Genomic DNA, 18,368 nt, shown 5'->3' on the forward strand with positions numbered 1-18,368 from the left:
TCAGTTTATGGAAGATAGTGCCTTTGAGTTTATTTTAAATGTCATTTTTTAATGGTGTGAGCACCACAAACAAAAATCCATTCACCTCCATTATATTGTGATAGAGGGGGGAATTTTGAAATAAAACAAAAACTGTCTGCATGACTAGATACCACAAGAAGTAAATCAAGAGAATATGTTATTCATTAATGAACCAACCCTTTAACAATGGATGTAAAAAGTTTATGCTCAGTTAATCTCAGTAGTTTTCACTGTAGGACTGTTCAGATCCATCCTTTTAATAAGTGCAGTGTGAATCTTTACAGAACGTTTCAATGTGTACCTAATGCCCACCCCTAACCTGGACATCTACGGGGAGTGCACCATGCAGATCACGCATGAAAACATCTACCTGTGGGACATTCACAACGCTCGCCTCAAACTCGTCATGTGGCCTCTCAGCTCCCTGCGCAGATACGGTCGAGACTCCACCTGGTTTACTTTTGAGTCTGGCAGGTGTGTATGCCTGCATGATTTGCGTTTGTGTTTTCTTGTGTTTGTGTCTGTGTGATTGAAATGTTGTCGGTGGGAGGGAAAAAACTTAGTTTTGAAAATGTCATAGAAACTTTAACAAAGCAACTTTGGAGATCCAGAACATCCCAGGATATCAACATTTGCCACAGAGTCCTTCAGGCAATGATGTGACAGGTGCCTCTGTGAATGTGTTTCTTTGTTTGTATACTGTATATACTTGCTTGTGTGTGTGTGTGTGTGTGTGTGTGTGTGTGTGTGTGTGTGACTTCAGTGTGTTAAGTGTGTCTCTGTAAGTGCACATTCAACCGTGGATATTTGTAAATCAGCAATCCAAGAATGCGACCGATCAAAGTGTGTGTACTTCTCTCTGTCTCTGTGTGTGTGTTCCTGGCGCAGGATGTGTGACACAGGAGAGGGTTTGTTCACGTTCCAGACGCGGGAGGGGGAGATGATCTACCAGCGGGTCCACTCGGCCACGCTGGCCATTGCCCAGCAGCATGAGAGGATGATGGAGGAGATGGAGAAGAGCTCCCAGGTACATTTTTACACATTTGATTGTTTATCAGATACCAACAGCAGCTCACAATGAGGCCAGCAGTTGTATTTTTTTGTACTGCTGACATTAGCAACAGCTGACAATCAGTGCAAGTGTCAACCTACCACTGCTCCATGAATAGTCACTCAATGCCTAGATATTGTGCATCAATTTCATACAGTTGCTAAAATATCCTGTTGCATCTAATTCTAGGAGAAACACTGAGAAAGAAGCCTGTGTACAAAGATGGCATCTGAACGTGCACATACACACACACACCGTTTTGATTTTAAAAAATGCCTTGCGTCTCTAGTATTACAATGGTTTCTTCACCGTCTTTTGATTTCAGCAGATCAAACAAGCATTTCATTGACACTGTTCACAGAATTATTTTTACAAGCAATAAATCATAATTTTCACAAGATGTTCACTCACACACACACACACACACACACACACACACACACACACACAAACACATATACACGCACACACAAGAATACACAATCCTCTGTAGGTATTGCTGCCTGGTTTCTCCCCCAAAAGTGCAGCGTTGGTCCAGGAGCCCTCTCACACCCCGTGGTCTTGGCGTCCGCTCCCTCCTTCCATCACAACACCCCTCCATCCCTTCCTTCCTCCCTCCTTCCTTCCTTCCTTCCTCCCCTGCTCCCCGCTATCATCTTTATTCTTTATTTATGTAACCCTGCCTAGTGTTTGATGAGCCTTGACCATATGGCCTTGCTCTTGGACCCCACCATTTGGGAACATTTCCAAATGCAGCATTTACCCTCAGCTCCATAAATCACATGGACACACAAAACATACACACTACTATACAAAACTCACCACTCGGGGTTACAGGGTAGGTGAAATAACATGTTTACCGCTGAGTAAGTGCAGATTTTTTTTCAGTAAACTATTGCTATATTTCATGTATTTCAATTCGTTTTTCAAGTATTTCAAAAAAAAAAACACACAATCCAGTAGCACAACATCATCATGATTCCAAATGAATCCTCATGTCACCGACGGCCGTTCACAATGGAAACATGCCATTCATCCAGCAGTGTACCGTGCTCTGCGCAGAGCAGTCTCCCCTGCTGTGAATGAGTGACTGAAAGTGACAGAAAGTGAGAGACACTTGCAAGCTTCCTCTCTCTGTTTCAGATCCACTCCAGAGAGACACTCACCAAGTCCATCTCCCTGCCACGCAGCGCCTACTGGCAGCACATCACACGTCAGAACAGCGTGGGAGATCTCTACAGTTACCAAGGTACAGGCATGAAGTTACTAATTATCATATGCACAGTGTTGCTATTTCTTTATCTGCTTGTGTCAGTGGTAAAGTGTTGGGCACACTGGTTGAGGTGAAGGAAAGGCAGGTGGAGAGGCGGGAAGACACAGAGAAGGAACATATCATATGTTGCAAATGAGAGATTAGTAAATTGTAACTTTATGTAACTGTGTCACCACATCTCTTTACCTCCACAGCCACTTTGGATGTAATGGGTGATAAGAATTATAAAATTAATATAATTATTTAGTTTTATTTCCATTCCCTTACTTACGATCATGTTACTGTCACCACTTACTCAACCAAAGAGAAACATTTATTTGTAAATTGCAGTTTGTGAGACAAATAAGCATCTGAATTGTTAAATCTTTGAATTGTTGAATCTTCATCAGAATTCTTGAATCAACCATGCCCCCACCTACATAGCCCCAGTTTGAACTTGTTGAGAAATTAACTTACTTTGCATTGCCTATTTAAGCTGTTCTGTTTTTCAATTTTCAATTTTTTATATTATTCTAGGGATCTCAGCATATATTATTGGTCTAATTTTAGATAGATAGATAGATAGATAGATAGATAGATAGATAGATAGATGTTAAAGCTGTGTTAAAGCTTTACCAACTAAACAAAGGGCACTGGAACTAGTCACGTGCAAAGATCAGTTTTAAGTGTTTCCTCTATACATCAACCCTCCAAATAAGGACCCTTTAAAAGTAACATAAAAACTAATGAATTCTAAGATAAATGTTTTTATCTCTGCTGTCAAGACTCAACCCATAAAAGACTAGTACGGATTCTTATTGAGTTTAAACATAATTCAATCTGCTATTAAATTGTTTTGAACCGAGTCAGAGTAGTGTTTTCCACATTTCTTTCTTTAGTAAGCAATGAGTGTTCTTTAAAATACATGTGTGCAAGTGAGGGAGAGATAAATGTCACACCAAATACATTATACCACAGGTTCTGAAACCCAGGCTCAGCACAGTATGTGGACTTAATGTACACATTCACATAAGAAAGAGTGTTAGTGTATATGTGCGCTAATGTCTAGATGTAGACCAGAGGCAGAAAGGTGCTTAGAGAGCTGATGAGATTACGCTCTGTCCATGGTATTAGTTGATTAGTAGACTTATCTGAGGATTATAGGCCTTTTGGCTTTCACTGATAGAGCAAAACAGAAAGCCAGGCAAAGATGAAAGTCTCTCTGACGTCGTAATTTTCTTTTGAAAAGCGAAGGCTGAATTTTTTTTTCATTATCATTTAATTGTGGATTGATAAGCTTAAAAGCAAAATGCGAGTCTTCCATTCCAAACATCAACATGTTTTTACTCATATACACTAAACAGAGAAGCTTCCACCTCAGGGTCATTATTTATAGGCCCAGTCCCTGTAAACTCTCCCTTTTAAACTCTTCTTCTCCAAACTCTGGCGAGCAGAGGAGCCTCTCTCTCATCCATCACTGTGGCATCTCCACTGGTCCTCCCACACTTTCTCTGTGTGTCTGTCCGACTTGGAGCAACCCTCCACCTTCCCTTGCTCATACACATTCAGCGCTACCATTATCTCCCCTCCTTCCTCATGAATAAATTGAATGCATCAGTGTGTTTGAGGACGCGGGTCTCGTCAGACAAGAAGGACGACAAGGTGATTCTAGGAAGTGACAGGAGTTTAACTCCTGTTGTGACACGGGGTGTTTGGACTGTGAAAGACATGTCAGGGGAACCTCACAAACATCAGGTGCTGATGCTGCTCTTAGGCCACGCAAGCCATTCTTAGACAAGCATATACAATATACAATAATGGCATTTACTCCTCATTGGCAGAAGGTCTCCACCTCCCTTGAGCTCCTGTACATCTTATGTGCTGCACACAGTACCTCACTGGATGAACAGATGTTTATTCATTCATGTTAGCTAACTACCAACCATTTATCTGTTCATTTTAGTATTTCAACTGCTTAGCCATTGCTTTTAGCAGTCTATTTTAAATATTTCATTACTTTCAGCAAACTATTTCAATCATTTGTCTGTGAATTTGAGCTATTTTCCGTTTATCCATTACTTTTTAGAGAGTTTTATGTTTATGCATAACATTGACATCATTGTGTGAACTGTTTATTCATTACCTTGTTCAATCATTACCAACTATTCAGACCACTCTGTTTGAACTACTTTCTATTCACATGTAGTATTCAACTGTTGCAGCTACCTCAGTGCGTAGATTTAGTTGAGTCAATCGTCATCTCTATTTTTTTCTACAGTATTAGGGGTAAGTACCTCCTGACAACTGCAGAAATAGACCCTGGGGTACAAGTACACCTGACTGGGAATCACTTTCTTAGCATGATCTCACATATCCTAACACTGGAAAAAAACACAAAATACACACCTTGTCTTTAGATACATAAACATATCACTCTCATACAGAGGTTATAGTCACAGGTCACCAGTTTATAAAATCATTTTTCAGTAATAAAGATACTATTAGTCCCTGAAATGATGGTTTGGTGCAAATAGAGGTAAGAAATCTCGAATTTGGACCATGATGGCTGGCTGTGTTTGCTTGGCTGTATCACTGTGTGCATGACGAATATCCAATCAGCACAGTCAATTTGCTGAGTCATGCTCGGGTTGCTTTCAAATACCCTGCGGGTGCAGGGGAATAATTAAGGAACACGGTTTCCTGTCCCGTTGAGGTTTATTCACCTATTTGTTTATTTCTTTGCCTCAGTTAATCGGGGACCTGGCAAGCGAAGTACTGTAACTCCTTTATTTTAATGTATTTCACAACTGCTTTTTATTTAGCTGGAAATGCCTCAAAAATACATCCCAGAAGCCTTGTTTGCCATAACTTAAAGTAATAATTGTCCAAAGTGTTTTCTTTTTTTTAAAAAAAAGAAGAGGGACATGATGTCGAAAAAAGCACCACTCAGCCTTGATCGTCTTGCTATATGAAACTAAATTCAGCTTCCACAGAGTTCGCCCTTTAAAAAAAAAAAAAAAAGCTAACATAGATGGTTTAATCTCCACAAACTATACCCTAAGACAATGTACTTTCTGCTGCCTTCCACCTCTACCCTCTTAATGTTATTCACTCCTTTGCATTTCATTGAAATTGTGTTCTCCGGGTTTGCTGATGCATAGAAATAAGTGCACTTTAAAGTTTTCAAGTTGAAAAAAGCAAGGTGCCACGCCTGTCGGAAATGGTTCAATTACCAACTCTAATACTGGAATGGAAAAGCTACAAGAATGCTCATATTTTTTTCTTGGACCCATTTTTATGTAATTTCTTGCCATTTCAGACACACACACTTTCTGTCTTTCTCCCCCTCTCTCTCTGCATTTCATTGTGCTCCACAGTTTAGTGGCGTAGTATTAGCAATTCTAATGGAATGGAGTACCGTGCTTAGTTTGATCGGCTGGGAGTGATACGAGGGGATTTTACAGAGAGGGAGCAAGTATCAAAGGCACAGGGACAAGATGATAGGGGAGCGGGATGATAACACTATCTTATCTGCAACAGGCGACATGGAATATAGTAGATGTAGATGCAACAACTGAATCCCATGAAAAATTCATTATAGCCAGGTAAAACTGGGTTCAAGTGTTTTGGTCTCTGTCTGTTGTATGCACGGAAAGTTTTTTTTTTTTTTTTTTAAATCTCAGTCATCAGCAGGCGTTATTTGAATTCAGATTGAAATGAACTGACCCAATCTTTAGGATGAACTGGTTTGATCTTTTATTTGTTACAGTGCATTGTTGCTCCCGCTTACTACACAAAAAAAAACCACAAAGCTGCATGTCAGCAGTCTTGCATAATCCAGAGTTTGTGGTACAGGCATCGTCTCTTTCTCTGGTTACAGCTGTTACTAGGATGCTATTTGAGTTATCGCACTGTGAGGAAGGAAGGTGCAGACAGGTGTGTGTGTATGTCAACATGTATGCATGAATAGCTCCTTGTGTGTCCGGGTCCACCATTGTATCTGTCAGCGTGTGTGTGTGTGTGTGCCCAGCCCAGCAGCTGCCACCCCAGGCCAGATAGGATGACATGACCTTCCCCATTAATGAAAAGGCACTGACAAATCACTGTCTGCTTCTCATAGGGATAGGAGAGGAGATGCTGACACTGTCTTCTCACTCCGTATTTTTATCATTATTTATTTATTTATTTATTTTTTTTTCTGTGCAAGTGTGTCTATATTTGTGTGCCCTGTCCAAAAGCGTGGCTCTCGTCGGGGGTCTGGCACCACACAACAAACACCGCTGTTTATGACCAAGGAGATGATGAGATCTGCTTCACCCTCTCTGTCTGCACTGGGCTCCCTGCCTCTTTTTTTCCAGCCCAAATTGGCCTTGGTTGAGGAGAGGGATTGTCTTGGCAAAGATGTGAAAAGGATATGCCTGGTTGCGCACCAGTCGTTTCAGCAATCTATTAAGTACAGAGGGGAGGGGAGAGAAATGCCCCCCCTCCACCCCCTCCTTCTTTTTTTTAACCTGCAGTGTTTTTTCTAGAAAATGGACTGAGCTGCATTTAAAACCTAAAGCTGGAGTCTTATCTATTTTTTCTTTATTTCAGGGAATGGTGGAAAGAAAAGACTTGCGGACAGAGAGGTGTACGTGTGTGTGTATGACTCACCTGTTATGGCTGGTACTGTTTTGGTTTCATCCTCACACCCACACTGGCCCCTCTGAGCTTCCTCCTGCAAGCTGTTCACACAGGAAAATGCTCTTTTTGTGTTTTCCCTGCACACTTTCTTTCTTTACTTGTGCATCATTTCTCTTCACACTTTTTTTTTTTTTTTTAACTAGACACTGTCTGTTGCTCTGACACACACTCACACAAGCCACTTGACATTGATTGCAAGGCTGACTGGGTCATGTTTTATATTCCACGTTGTGGTGAGTTGGCAGCGCGTCTCACTGATTCCCATTGGTAGCATCATGACTGGTGCTGCGAGCTGCACACACAGGAGAGGCAGCCTGTGTGTGTGTGTGTGTGTGCTCACTATATTATGAATGATTTGCTAATAAGCATCTTAGCACCAACAGCAGAAGAGAAAATTATCTCTTTGTCAATGTTGTCGGTATGGCCCTGGAAGAAAACAAAGTCAAATTTCAATTTGTTAATCAAATTTCAATTAACCTCTGTGCGTGAATAGATTTGAAATGTATTGACATGCAGCAACTTCTCCTCTAGGGAGCTGCATAAGAAGGCTCCATATATGCTGTAGGTTAGAGTTGATTACAGTGTTGTTAGGTTTTGCACCTCCTGAAATATTGATCACTGGCCACTTCCTCCTTGTTCGGTGCCTGATCAGCAGCCTGCCAGCCACTTTATTCTCAACCAACCTTGGCGTACACATCTCCAAACAGCGTTCTAATATATTATTAATGGTCTCACAGTTGCACAGAACAGCCCTCCACCCACAAGTATCTATTACTCCCTCTCAGAGCAGTTAACCAATGTGCACTGCAGAACAAATTGGTCCAATTAATTTAAATTAAGGTGGAGAGGGAGAGAGCAGGGCATGAGAAGACAGTAGACAGTCCAAGAAAATGAAGTTGTGTATTTGAGGTGAACGGTTGAGTTCCCATCACATTTGTAACTACTGTATGTCATGTTTATATTTTTGTATTAGCCGAAAATCAACGACACTAATGGCTGTATAAGATTATTTTACCTAAAATAAGAATGTCAGGAGGATCTTCACCCTTATTTCTTTATAAAGACATCAGTATGGACAGTAGCTAAGCAACACTTAAACCATGAGTATGCGGTAGAAGAAAACAGGACATTTTGTTTCAGTGCAAAGTCCAGTTAAATGAAACAGATGAACCTATTTCATTATGCTAAAAAGAAGTGCTCCACTAATTCGTTCCCCACTTTTTTTTTTCCACAGGAACTGGCCTGACAATGACTTTTATCCCCCGAGCACAGACATTTCCCAGCTTTCTGTCTGACGAGCAGCAGCACGGGGAGAGCCAGCAGCAGGAAGAGGCACCATCACCCTCTAGTGGCTGTGAATCCAGTTGCAGCCTGAGACCGCTTCAATGACAGAGAATTGCTCGACCAAAACTGGACACTTTGCCCACTCCTGTAGAGAGGATGTAGAAATATGTATAGTGACATGTGTAATATATCATTTCCTGGTGATACTTTAACGATAGTGTCAACTGTAGAGCGAGTGGTTCATGAAGAGTTGTTCCTAAAAAAGATGATGTTTTTTTGTATGTTGTGTGACAGCAGCAGTAGCTTCAAAGATTGCACCAAAAATCCTATCAATGTAGCTTTAAAGTGTTTTATGTTGCCATTAAGCCAGCATGACCCCTTTTTTAAAAGTCACTGCATTACACCACACAAGGAGATAAATGTACTAACACACCGAGGTCTGCTGTAAAACAATGTTAAAAAGGCTTTTGTTCAGGAATTGACAAACTGGCATCAGGCTTGTCCCAGCAGTGTGCAGCCTTAGCAATCGTTTCAAGAAAAAAAAAAACCACACAATTTTGACACATAATCCTCCCACTTTTTACTGTACTCCGTTTTCTCTCAAGAATGTGAAATCGATCAATGCCTTACACAAAAACCACTTAACTTTGATGGCAGTGATGAATCAGCTAAATCCCTAAATCGGTTACAACCAGCAAAAGGAAAAAGTCATTCAGAAATGTGCTTCAAGGATATAGGAGTGGACTGCCATGTCAGAAATGATAGAATGCAACCTTCTCGCAGCCATCTCTCCCTATAAACTGCCAACCTTACATTACACTAGCAGTGCAATTTGATTTTAATAGCTTCCTCCTAGCTCTTCCCCAGCCTCATATGCGGTATCTGATAACTGGTTCATTATTAAAAGGAAAGAAGTGAAATGTTGGCGACCTGATGGGGCAGGTTCTGCAAGGCAATAAAACATCATGGTTCATTTTTAGCCTTTGGTATGTCATGTTCATACAAGTTTTAAATTTAGAAGAACTATAAACTATAACAGTCAACGATCATTAAATTATTTGTTTGACATTCTGGAAAATTCGCTTATCTACTTTCTTTCCAAGAGTTCAATGAGAATATTTCTAACAGGGACAAGCAACTAGCATGGTTCTGTCCAAAACACCCGTAAAACTACAACTTACAGTTTAATTTTGTACAGATTTAAAAAAAATTTGATATACTGTGTTCAGTAGTGAGTTCTAGAGGTGGTGGTCTGGCTTTTGTGACCGACAGAGCCAAACTAACCGTTTGCCACTGTTTCTCTATGTGCTAAGCTACCTAAGCTAACTAGCTACCGGCTGTAACTTAACAGTAAGCGTAAAAAACATGAGAGCAGTATCGATCTTCTCATTTAACTCTTGCCAAGAAAACAAAAAAAGTGCATTTCCCAAAATTATTCCTTTAAAAACTAATAAAATGGCTCATCATATAACCTATATTGATTAAAAACACACCAACTCAGTAGACTGAAAACAACCTTCTTTAAAAAAAAAAAAAAGATATCTTATGCCATCTTCTTTTCCGTCCATTAGCAACAGTATTGAGTAGAAGGAAATTATATTAGTGGTCATTGTCACTAAAATAGCCAATATCAGCAGAAAACCTATAGAATATTTACATTAAGTCCATAGCATGTGAGTGAAATGTATCATTGAATATGTGACCGCTGTGATGATAATGTTCAGTAAGAAGTGCCTTCCGACATAGACCACAGTGTTAAACCAAAGCAAAGCAGCATCTTTGGGCTTTGAGTTTACCATTGTGGAGAGAATAGTTAGCTCTGTACCTTCAAAACAGTTGTGAAAAGTCTTAAGGTTTCTCTGAAATACTGTAGACCCGGCTGCGAAATGCCATATCACACCTGAAATACAAAACTGGAGCTCTTTTATAAAGTTGAGTGTAACACTTGTTGCCTGTTAGTGGCTTTCAGCAGGGACTGATTCATCTCTTCAAATATGTGGTAAAGGTGTCTGTGCTTTTTGTGGCAACAAAGTGTGAATCTTTCAAATCTAGAAATTACAGGAACACCGAAATACAAAAAAAAAAAAAAAAGATTCCAGTGACAATCACTTTGAGGCAGCAAAGCGGTCCTTCACCGTCAAATTTAATCACTTTTTTGTTGGTTTTGCTCTCTCTTGGGTTTATATCTAGAAATACAACAGGTACTAGATTCCTGGAGAAGTGGATATCGATGTACATGCACTTATTTTGTGTTGATGTTGAACTTTGCAGTCACTTTTTTTTGTATATTGTGTTTAAGAAAACTCAACTTTCATATCAAATTTGAGCCTAAAACAAAGTGCCCATCTGAAAAAAGGTGTCAGTCTGTAATCATGGAGTCTGTAATATGAGTTGCACAGTTGACATATCCGGCCACATTTCTGCTCTAGTTGTCTCGAGTCTTGCAGTCGCTCAAGTGTGGTTAATAAATGTATGTATAATAGTTCCACTACATCTGGAGCGGTAGAGCTACGCTGACTGAAATGTCTGGAGAGAGTTAGTAGACAGTTGCAAATTTTTGTTGTTTGTTCTAGCCATTCACTTGTTTGTAGGTATGACGTGTCATCCTATTTTCTGTTCTTGTTACTATATGATTGTGTTAGTGTCCACCACTTTTTCGTGTTCCGTTACTGTCAGATTATATGTTAAAGCACTTTGAATACATTGAGTGTAGGACTACAGTTTTCACTAAATGTACATATGTAATGTTTTTGATGATAAAACGGTAATAAATTGAATGTTCTATCAGGTATCTGCATTTTTCTTGAAGCCTCCAGGCATGTTGAATACAAGGTAAGTAAGATTTAAAGGAATTTGATTTGTATGATGAGATTGACACCACTCTCATGTTTGTACAGTAAATATAAAGCTACTGCCAGTAGTGTGTTAGCTTAGTTTAGCATAGGAAGTCTGGCACAAAACCCTCTGTGAAACCACAAATTGTTACACTTCTGTTTTTATATGGATTAAATACAGTGTGGTAACTAGAGAGCTTCAGAGCTGCTGGCAGACATGGGGAAACCTATTACAGTAAATTCACAGTAAATTGTTTGGTTTACTAGAAGTAGCTCTGAATCTCGAGTTTCTATTTCCTTCAGTTCAGTTTCCCCCCTCACACTCTCATATCACAGGAAATACGTGAGTGGCCTTACTGGCTTTGACACCGTTTTATTTATACCATAGCATGTTATTAACAGTCACATGATCAGTTTCAGTAATGCTGGTCACATACACAGAATCACATGAATCACAGTCAAATGTACACTTGCAGGTTCCACTGCTTTGTCGGGAACAGCAAGATGAGAGGATGAAGGCAAAAACCATATTGTCCCTTTATGTTCCACATTTCTACCTTGTCCACATTTGTCTTGTTTCCTAGCGGAATAGCCCGCATATCCATTACTGCCTCTGCCACTGCCTCCATTTCTATGGAGATAAATGAATCACATTACACATAAACAACACACAGTTTAATAGTGCTACCATAAACCTTAAATACTGATTTACAATAGCATATAGGCAGGCTTGAAAATCATAAAAACATTAAATACAACTTGGAAAATTGTGACAGTGAACCATAAAAAAAAATGAGTTTGTTCTTTTAATTACATTTCATAAAGCTGAGTAAAAAACATCAATTCATCAATATACAGAAGATAGACAAAGTATAAGGAGCTATAAACTGAGGCGCAGGATTAGCTAATTAGAGTTTAGCTTTCATAATAAGAGTGTGTTGCAACTAGAATGCAGCCATCCTAAACGAAGAGCCCTTTGGGGAAAGCAGCAGTCTCAAGTGATGGTACAGTGCTGAGTGACTGCCTTTCTTTTCCGTTACATGATTAGACACCATTGTCAAGCTTTGAATGAAAACCAGGAGGGATGAAAGTAAAAGGAGAGCAATTACACAAGCTTTTGTCAATCGTTTTACTCAGGGGTTAGAGAAGTGAAAAGAATGATTATACAGGCTTTTTGTCTGCTCTTTCTGCATGATGGTTACTGTCAACTATTGTTTTGCCCAAAACAAATATTTTCCCAACAGTAATTATGCAGCACATACTACATTTAATTACGGGTTGGACCCAACCAAACTTGTCAGCTTTCTGAGACTTACATGAGCACCAGCTTGTTAATTTCAAACTACAGTATGAATATCCCTGCGTGATCCCTGCATCTTATTAAAAAACTCAAATAAATTGTGCTCAGCGCTTCTAAATATACCTCTATTTTTGTTCATATACATGATTTATTGGCAAAAATCCTGATGTGCACTGACATCTGTGGCAGATAAAAAACTACGCATTCACATTATGCAGTACATCATATTTATGTGTGCTCATTTATTATGAGGCTGGTGTCTTGTTCTGTGTGATTTCACAGTCTGTAGGTTGGCATACACAGGGCAAGTTCTTATCTGTCTGGACTTCTTTGTAATCCTCGGGCACACAGGGATGTTCTCGTAGAAGTTTGGCTGTGAATATGTGGTAAATGTTGTGAGTTTTTGAGGTGTTACACAAGGACATATGGCAGGTGACAAGACTGACGCAGCAGCTTGACAAGAGGTAATAAAATGTCACTAAATGGGCTAAAAAACCTAAATCTAATATATGCTCTGATAGCATTGAATCATATTGTAACATAGCTGTTATTACATCATTAAAGATGTGACAATTTTTATTTCACATTATTACACTAGAATACAATTTAAAAAAAAATAATACAGTATATTTTATTTATATAAGATCATAACTGAATTATTTTAATCTTTACATTAATCTGCAAAATGACTGTTACAGATACTCATCAAAGTATTACTAAGTACTGAAAAAATGATCAGTACTTATCATTGCACTCAACCAACTCTTGCTACACTTTCACTACATTTTGACAAGCTGCTGTATTACATCATTCAAAAGCTGTTACACTGTGAGGCATTGTAAAGCAGCATTAGTTACGTCTGCAAGCATACAATGTATCAGGTTACATGATGATGAGATGTGCTGTATCAAACAAGATTAATAGTAAAGTGTAATGGTATTGTAATTAAGAGCATGTCTGATGAGGAGGTTGGGGAGAGTCTTAAAGGTGTCAAGTGTAAACACAAGAGTAGATATAATGAATAACGAAATGCTTACCTGTCTCTGAGATGGGTGCAGTTTGACTCTGTATTCCTCTCTCCTGTTCTTCTTCCTGTGGTGGTCATTAGATCACACGTTTGAATGGAGCAAAATGTGATTTAAAGTCCTACTGCACTCATGATATTTCCTTATTAATGAGTAAGGACTAATTAGCAAAGAACAGAGTCATATTTTTTAGCCATATTATGGCAATGTCGGTCCGTCCGCCACTTTGTCCAGACGGAAATATCGCAACAACTACTGGATGGATGGCCATGAAATTTTCAACTAACATTCATGGTCCCCAGGGGATGAATCCCACTGACTTTGGTGATCCTCTGGCTGTTTCTCTAGTGCTGCAATAATGTTTTTATTTGTGATCAAAGATCCAATGTCTTAACAGTACCCCAGAACAGACAAACCAAACACTGGCCCTTCTTTCGCTTGGAAAGTGAGAGGTGAGGAGAGGGTTATTCTGTTGGTTGCATGTGTGCAACATCACAGCTAGATGCCACTAAATCCTTTAAGAGACACACGTGTCAGAGATTTAGATATCTCCACAAAGACCCTGTGGCAGCTGTCAGAGTGAGAGAGTTGATGATGATACAGTGTACAGAATATTAATTTTTCATTTAGTTTGTTTTTGGCATTATATCTAACTACAAATTCACTCAGATTAGTCCACTCTTAATTCTTAAGTCTATGGACTGTGCTTTCCCCCTGTGAAGGGCATTCTATCTATTCGTGACTCTTATGACAGACCTGGAGTTCATGTGCCACCAGTTGTATCAACAACCCTGTTGATACAACTGGTTCTTGCATGAGGTCCTTTCACATTCTGTAAAAAACTGTAAAAATAACTCTGATACGCAACCATCCAATATGTTAGTTTACGACCAAAAACCTACAAAACCACACATTTCCATCAGCCTCAGCTGCACTTTGTGATTTACTCTAATTACCACAATATTAGCATTAAAAAAAAAAAAAAAAAAAAAAAAAAAAAAAAAATATATATATATATATATATATATATATATATATATATATATATATTAGCATGCTAACACGCTAAGATGGTCAACATTACCTGATTAAAAGCAGCATGTTAGCATTGTCATTGTGAACATGTTAGGCTGCTGAAGTTAGCATTTAGATCAAAGTAGAGCTGCTACACTGACTCACTTAACCCTGTGTTTAAAACTGCAAAGATCCAGGAGTGATCTCAGTGAACAGACGGACCAGTATTAATTCGTTTTGAAGTTTTGTTTGAAAGAGATTCGGAAAAAGACAGTGTGAGATCTTACCTTTGCTTTAAGGCCACTACAATGATGACGATGAATAGAACAAGCCCAGCAGTTCCAGCCCCAGTGTAAATAAACATCATGTACACAGATAGGCTGAATCCACCTGGTTATAAAATGAGAGTAATTCATGAAAAAAGGACCAAAACAACATAAAAGATTCTCTAAGATTCTTTTTTTTTGGTTTCATTTTTGCCTTTCTCTGACAGCAGTAGCAAAGATACAGGCAGTAGCATGTATGTAGCATGTAGGTGCACAAAGTCACACACAGTTTCAAAGAAACAGTACTCGGAGACAGGCCACAGGATGCTGTGGTTTCAGCAGGTGTGAATGTTTGCAAAGACAATACAACATTATTGTCTCCATTGCATTTCATCAATCAAAGTACTCAGTGAGATACATTTTTCTCCATAAGTCAGATCAAGGATAAGAAACAATTCAACATCCAGTAGCTATATGTGTGTGGGTGTTAACCACTGCACGATATCTGTCTTTGTACCTGGAATGGCCACTGTGAGCAGCACAGTGGTGGTCTGCACCCCTGCATCTGTGCTGAAGGTACAGCGGTAGAAACCAGCATCGTCCAGCACCACACCTGTCAGGTGCAGACTGACATCCAGGCTGTCGGCGCAGCTCACCCTTCCCCTGTCGCTGTAGTCCTCACCCACCAGGCCCATCTCCACCGTCTTACACACACCAATGATGCCCCAGGGTTGGCCGTGTGGCATTCTCTCCAAAATGGCCTGGTGAACGGTGCCATTGTGCCTGTGGTTACAGCTGATGGTCAGGTTGTTGTTCTGCTCTGCTACCAACTCTGTGTCTGCCACAGTCACCTCTGGGGTGACTGGGGTGGGGGTCTCTGTGATGTCTTCTTCTTCAGGAGGCTCATCTGTAAACGCAGTACAGGTAAAGGTGGATGACACTCAGGCAACAGCTTGTCAAAGAAAGAGAGAAACTGAATGCATGGTGAAAATGACCAAACAGTAATCTGTTGAGTTTCATTTCCAACAGTGGAGGTTTGGAGATCTCAGAGAGAACTCATTATTTCCACTCGTTTTCTAAAAAGTCCAGATTGAGACTGAGACACTTTTTCATGTTAATAAATGACCACAGCAGTAGTTTGTCAGCTGCTTTACCTAAATCCTCCACCTGAATGTTCCTGGTCCAGGGTCCTTGAGGGAAGGTCTGAACAGAGCAGTGGTAAAGCCCGATATCCTGATGGGTTACGTTCCTCATGGAAATACTTCCATCCATAGGCGTGGTTCTCAGGAACTCTATCCTCTCCCTGTAATGGTGAGACAAGGCCACTCCATACTCTGGATGGAAAACAGCTACTGGATACTTGTCTGGCACTTTAGTCCAGGACACCATGCTGAGGTTGCCACCCCAAGGACACAAACAGTCAAGAACCATCCCTTCCTCCAGTCGAACTGTAACAGCCTCTTTCTGCTGGACAGCAACTGGAGAGAGTGCATTCTGTTAATGTTTGTGAACCAAATCTAGGAAAGCATTACATAAATAAAGTTACAAAGTGATACTCATTCACAGTCTGATGAAATAAAAAAAATACACCAACTGTTTGTAGGGTTTACAATTGATCATATTTTTACATTTTCATTTATCAGTACAAAAGCCTTCATCTTGTGAGTAATCTGGGTTACACCTATGCGATGTGGCAGAAAAGGCCATGCTTTCTCCCTTAAATTCCTCTTCTTCCGCAGCCATTCACAGCTTTGAGGCCATCCCTTGGGTAATGGTAATTAGGCTAATTTGAGCCAGTACACATAAACACGTCTAACAATAGTCAGTGATCAAGCTTCCAAGTATTTCAAAGCTTTTTTTCTGAGCTGAATGACAGTGGATTTCAAGTTCAGCAATGCTCTCGGGAGAATTACAGCCGGCTTGGAATAATAATGTCTCGGGGCGTCGCAAAACTTTCATTAACAAGCATTCCTACCATCTTCCTATCCATTTAACTAAGAATTAACAGTGGAATAGGGGATACTTTCAATCACTGACTATGAATTAAACATAATAAAAATATGAAATATAAATATATTTAGGTAAATTAGACTCACAGTTCTACCTTGAAAGACAACAATGGACATCACTTTTAGTCAAGTCAGTAAATGTTTTATCACATGCCTGTTCACTGAAAACATATAATTATAAAAATATATATATCAAATCCATACCTTTAAGAAAAGGGAGAAAGATGAGTACCACAAAGTACCAGTGGTCCTTTTGTACAGCTTCCATCTTGCCCCACCGAGGGAGAATGAAAGCTGCATTGATGAGACGAGTGGAGAGGCACCCACGCTGCACTTCCTGCTCACTCTCTGGCTACACAGAAACACTTGAGCTACTGGGGCTCACTTCATGGTAGCCCACCGTTGGCTCATTCAACACAGTGGGGCACTTTATCGCCAGGGCTGGGAATGGGAGGCAAGCTTATGGCATAATGCCGCATGGTGGTATACATAATGAAGTTTTCTAAATTGTACTAACGTTGCCCACAGCTGCCAGAAATTCCGCAGACTATAAATGGTTTTCATCTTGTATCCAACTATCTTTAGACCTTAGTTGAGACTTTTGAGGAATTCAATTATAAATTCATGATTAAAGGATGTAAATCTTGAATTAAAATAAAATGTAGTTGGTGAGATTTTTAGCCATGTTAACCTGACAACAATTTCATGAATAACCATGAAATGTTTCACAGACATTAATGGTCCCCAGAAGATTAACCCTACTATCGTCAGCGATCCCCCAACTTTACCTCTGGTGCCACCATGAGGCCAACTTTTCACTGAAATCTCTCAACTGTGAAATGCCATGAAATTTGATAGCCTTTCATGGTCCCCACATGATTTACCATATGTTTGCTCTGACCTTTCATCTATCATCATCATCAGGTTAAAATCTATTTTTAATTTTGACCTAAATAAATTGACAAATACCAGTATTATTAGCAAAACATGCAAAATTAAATTGGTGAGCATGGTACTTAATACACCTGCTCAACATCAACATTCCCAACATTTCCATTTTCATTGAGCATGTTAGCATGCTGATGTTAGCAATCACTTTAAAGCACTGCACAGCCTGGGATATTCACATAAGCACTGGAAAACAAATTTTGCATGGGTCTCTTCAATATTGTGTATGTGGTGCTTTGTGAAAGCTCTGCTCTGATATAAAAAATGAATGCTGTAAAAAACAAACAAGACTGCATCTAAAATCTGCCACTTGGCACTTTAATATCAAAATTATTTAACATTTGCTAAGTATGAAACATGATACAAAACAAACAAAAAATAAATACAATCAATTATTTAACAGCTGGGTAAGGTTTTCAAGGCACTTCAACAGGTAGGTACTTGTAGGTTCCTGCTTGTTCTCTGCATCTGCAGGTTAGAGAAAGAAAACACAACTGTGAACAATTGGGCATGAAAATACGATGTTCAGATCTAGTGCCCAGTGCGACGCTGATACTTCCTCATCAAAATGAATAATTCCATGCATACCTTTCTTAGAGATGGTTTGTGCCTCCTCAATTCTCAATCGTACAGAGGGACACTTCAAAGTAGCCTTGGCCTTTGAGAGGAAATTACAAAGAC

General features: G+C 39.6%; 3 protein-coding genes across 6 annotated transcripts in view; 1 reads left to right on the top strand and 2 right to left on the bottom strand.

Moving 5' to 3' along the window:
- Window positions 1-11,080, top strand: part of dok6 (docking protein 6) — a 45,053-nt gene extending 33,973 nt beyond the window's left edge. Inside the window, exons 5-9 of one of the 2 annotated variants that reach the window (XM_071485341.1) lie at window positions 306-495; window positions 910-1,048; window positions 2,216-2,321; window positions 6,918-6,989; window positions 8,242-11,080. In XM_071485341.1, coding sequence (XP_071341442.1) covers window positions 306-495; window positions 910-1,048; window positions 2,216-2,321; window positions 6,918-6,989; window positions 8,242-8,396 — 662 coding nt within the window. In that variant the 3' untranslated portion in view covers window positions 8,397-11,080. The remainder of the gene's footprint in view (window positions 1-305; window positions 496-909; window positions 1,049-2,215; window positions 2,322-6,917; window positions 6,990-8,241) is intronic. The other variant, XM_071485342.1, reaches the window with a different exon arrangement.
- Window positions 11,081-11,482: 402 nt separating this feature from the next.
- Window positions 11,483-17,097, bottom strand: cd226 (CD226 molecule). Of its 2 annotated transcripts, none has more exons than XM_071485344.1 (6): window positions 16,944-17,097; window positions 15,885-16,208; window positions 15,248-15,637; window positions 14,752-14,854; window positions 13,463-13,517; window positions 11,483-11,756 (listed from the first exon to the last, which is right to left on the bottom strand). In XM_071485344.1, the coding sequence occupies exons 1-6, from the start codon at window positions 17,005-17,007 to the stop codon at window positions 11,730-11,732; spliced, it is 963 nt and encodes a 320-aa protein (XP_071341445.1). In that variant the 5' UTR covers window positions 17,008-17,097; the 3' UTR covers window positions 11,483-11,729. The 2 variants fall into 2 exon arrangements, with proteins under 2 accessions (XP_071341445.1, XP_071341444.1); XM_071485343.1 differs by having other exon boundaries at window positions 11,483-12,798.
- Window positions 17,098-17,984: 887 nt separating this feature from the next.
- rttn (rotatin) overlaps window positions 17,985-18,368 on the bottom strand; it is a 31,744-nt gene continuing 31,360 nt past the window's right edge. For both annotated transcript variants that reach the window (XM_071485346.1, XM_071485345.1), the window contains exons 48-49: window positions 18,276-18,345; window positions 17,985-18,155 (exon numbers count right to left, since the gene is read on the bottom strand). In XM_071485346.1, coding sequence (XP_071341447.1) covers window positions 18,076-18,155; window positions 18,276-18,345 — 150 coding nt within the window. In that variant the 3' untranslated portion in view covers window positions 17,985-18,075. The remainder of the gene's footprint in view (window positions 18,156-18,275; window positions 18,346-18,368) is intronic.

The sequence above is a fragment of the Trachinotus anak genome, unplaced genomic scaffold, assembly GCF_046630095.1.
Source record: "Trachinotus anak isolate AG129_WGS33_773 ecotype Australia unplaced genomic scaffold, CSIRO_AGI_Tana_v1 ptg000009l, whole genome shotgun sequence".
NCBI classification, from domain to species: Eukaryota; Metazoa; Chordata; class Actinopteri; order Carangiformes; family Carangidae; genus Trachinotus; species Trachinotus anak.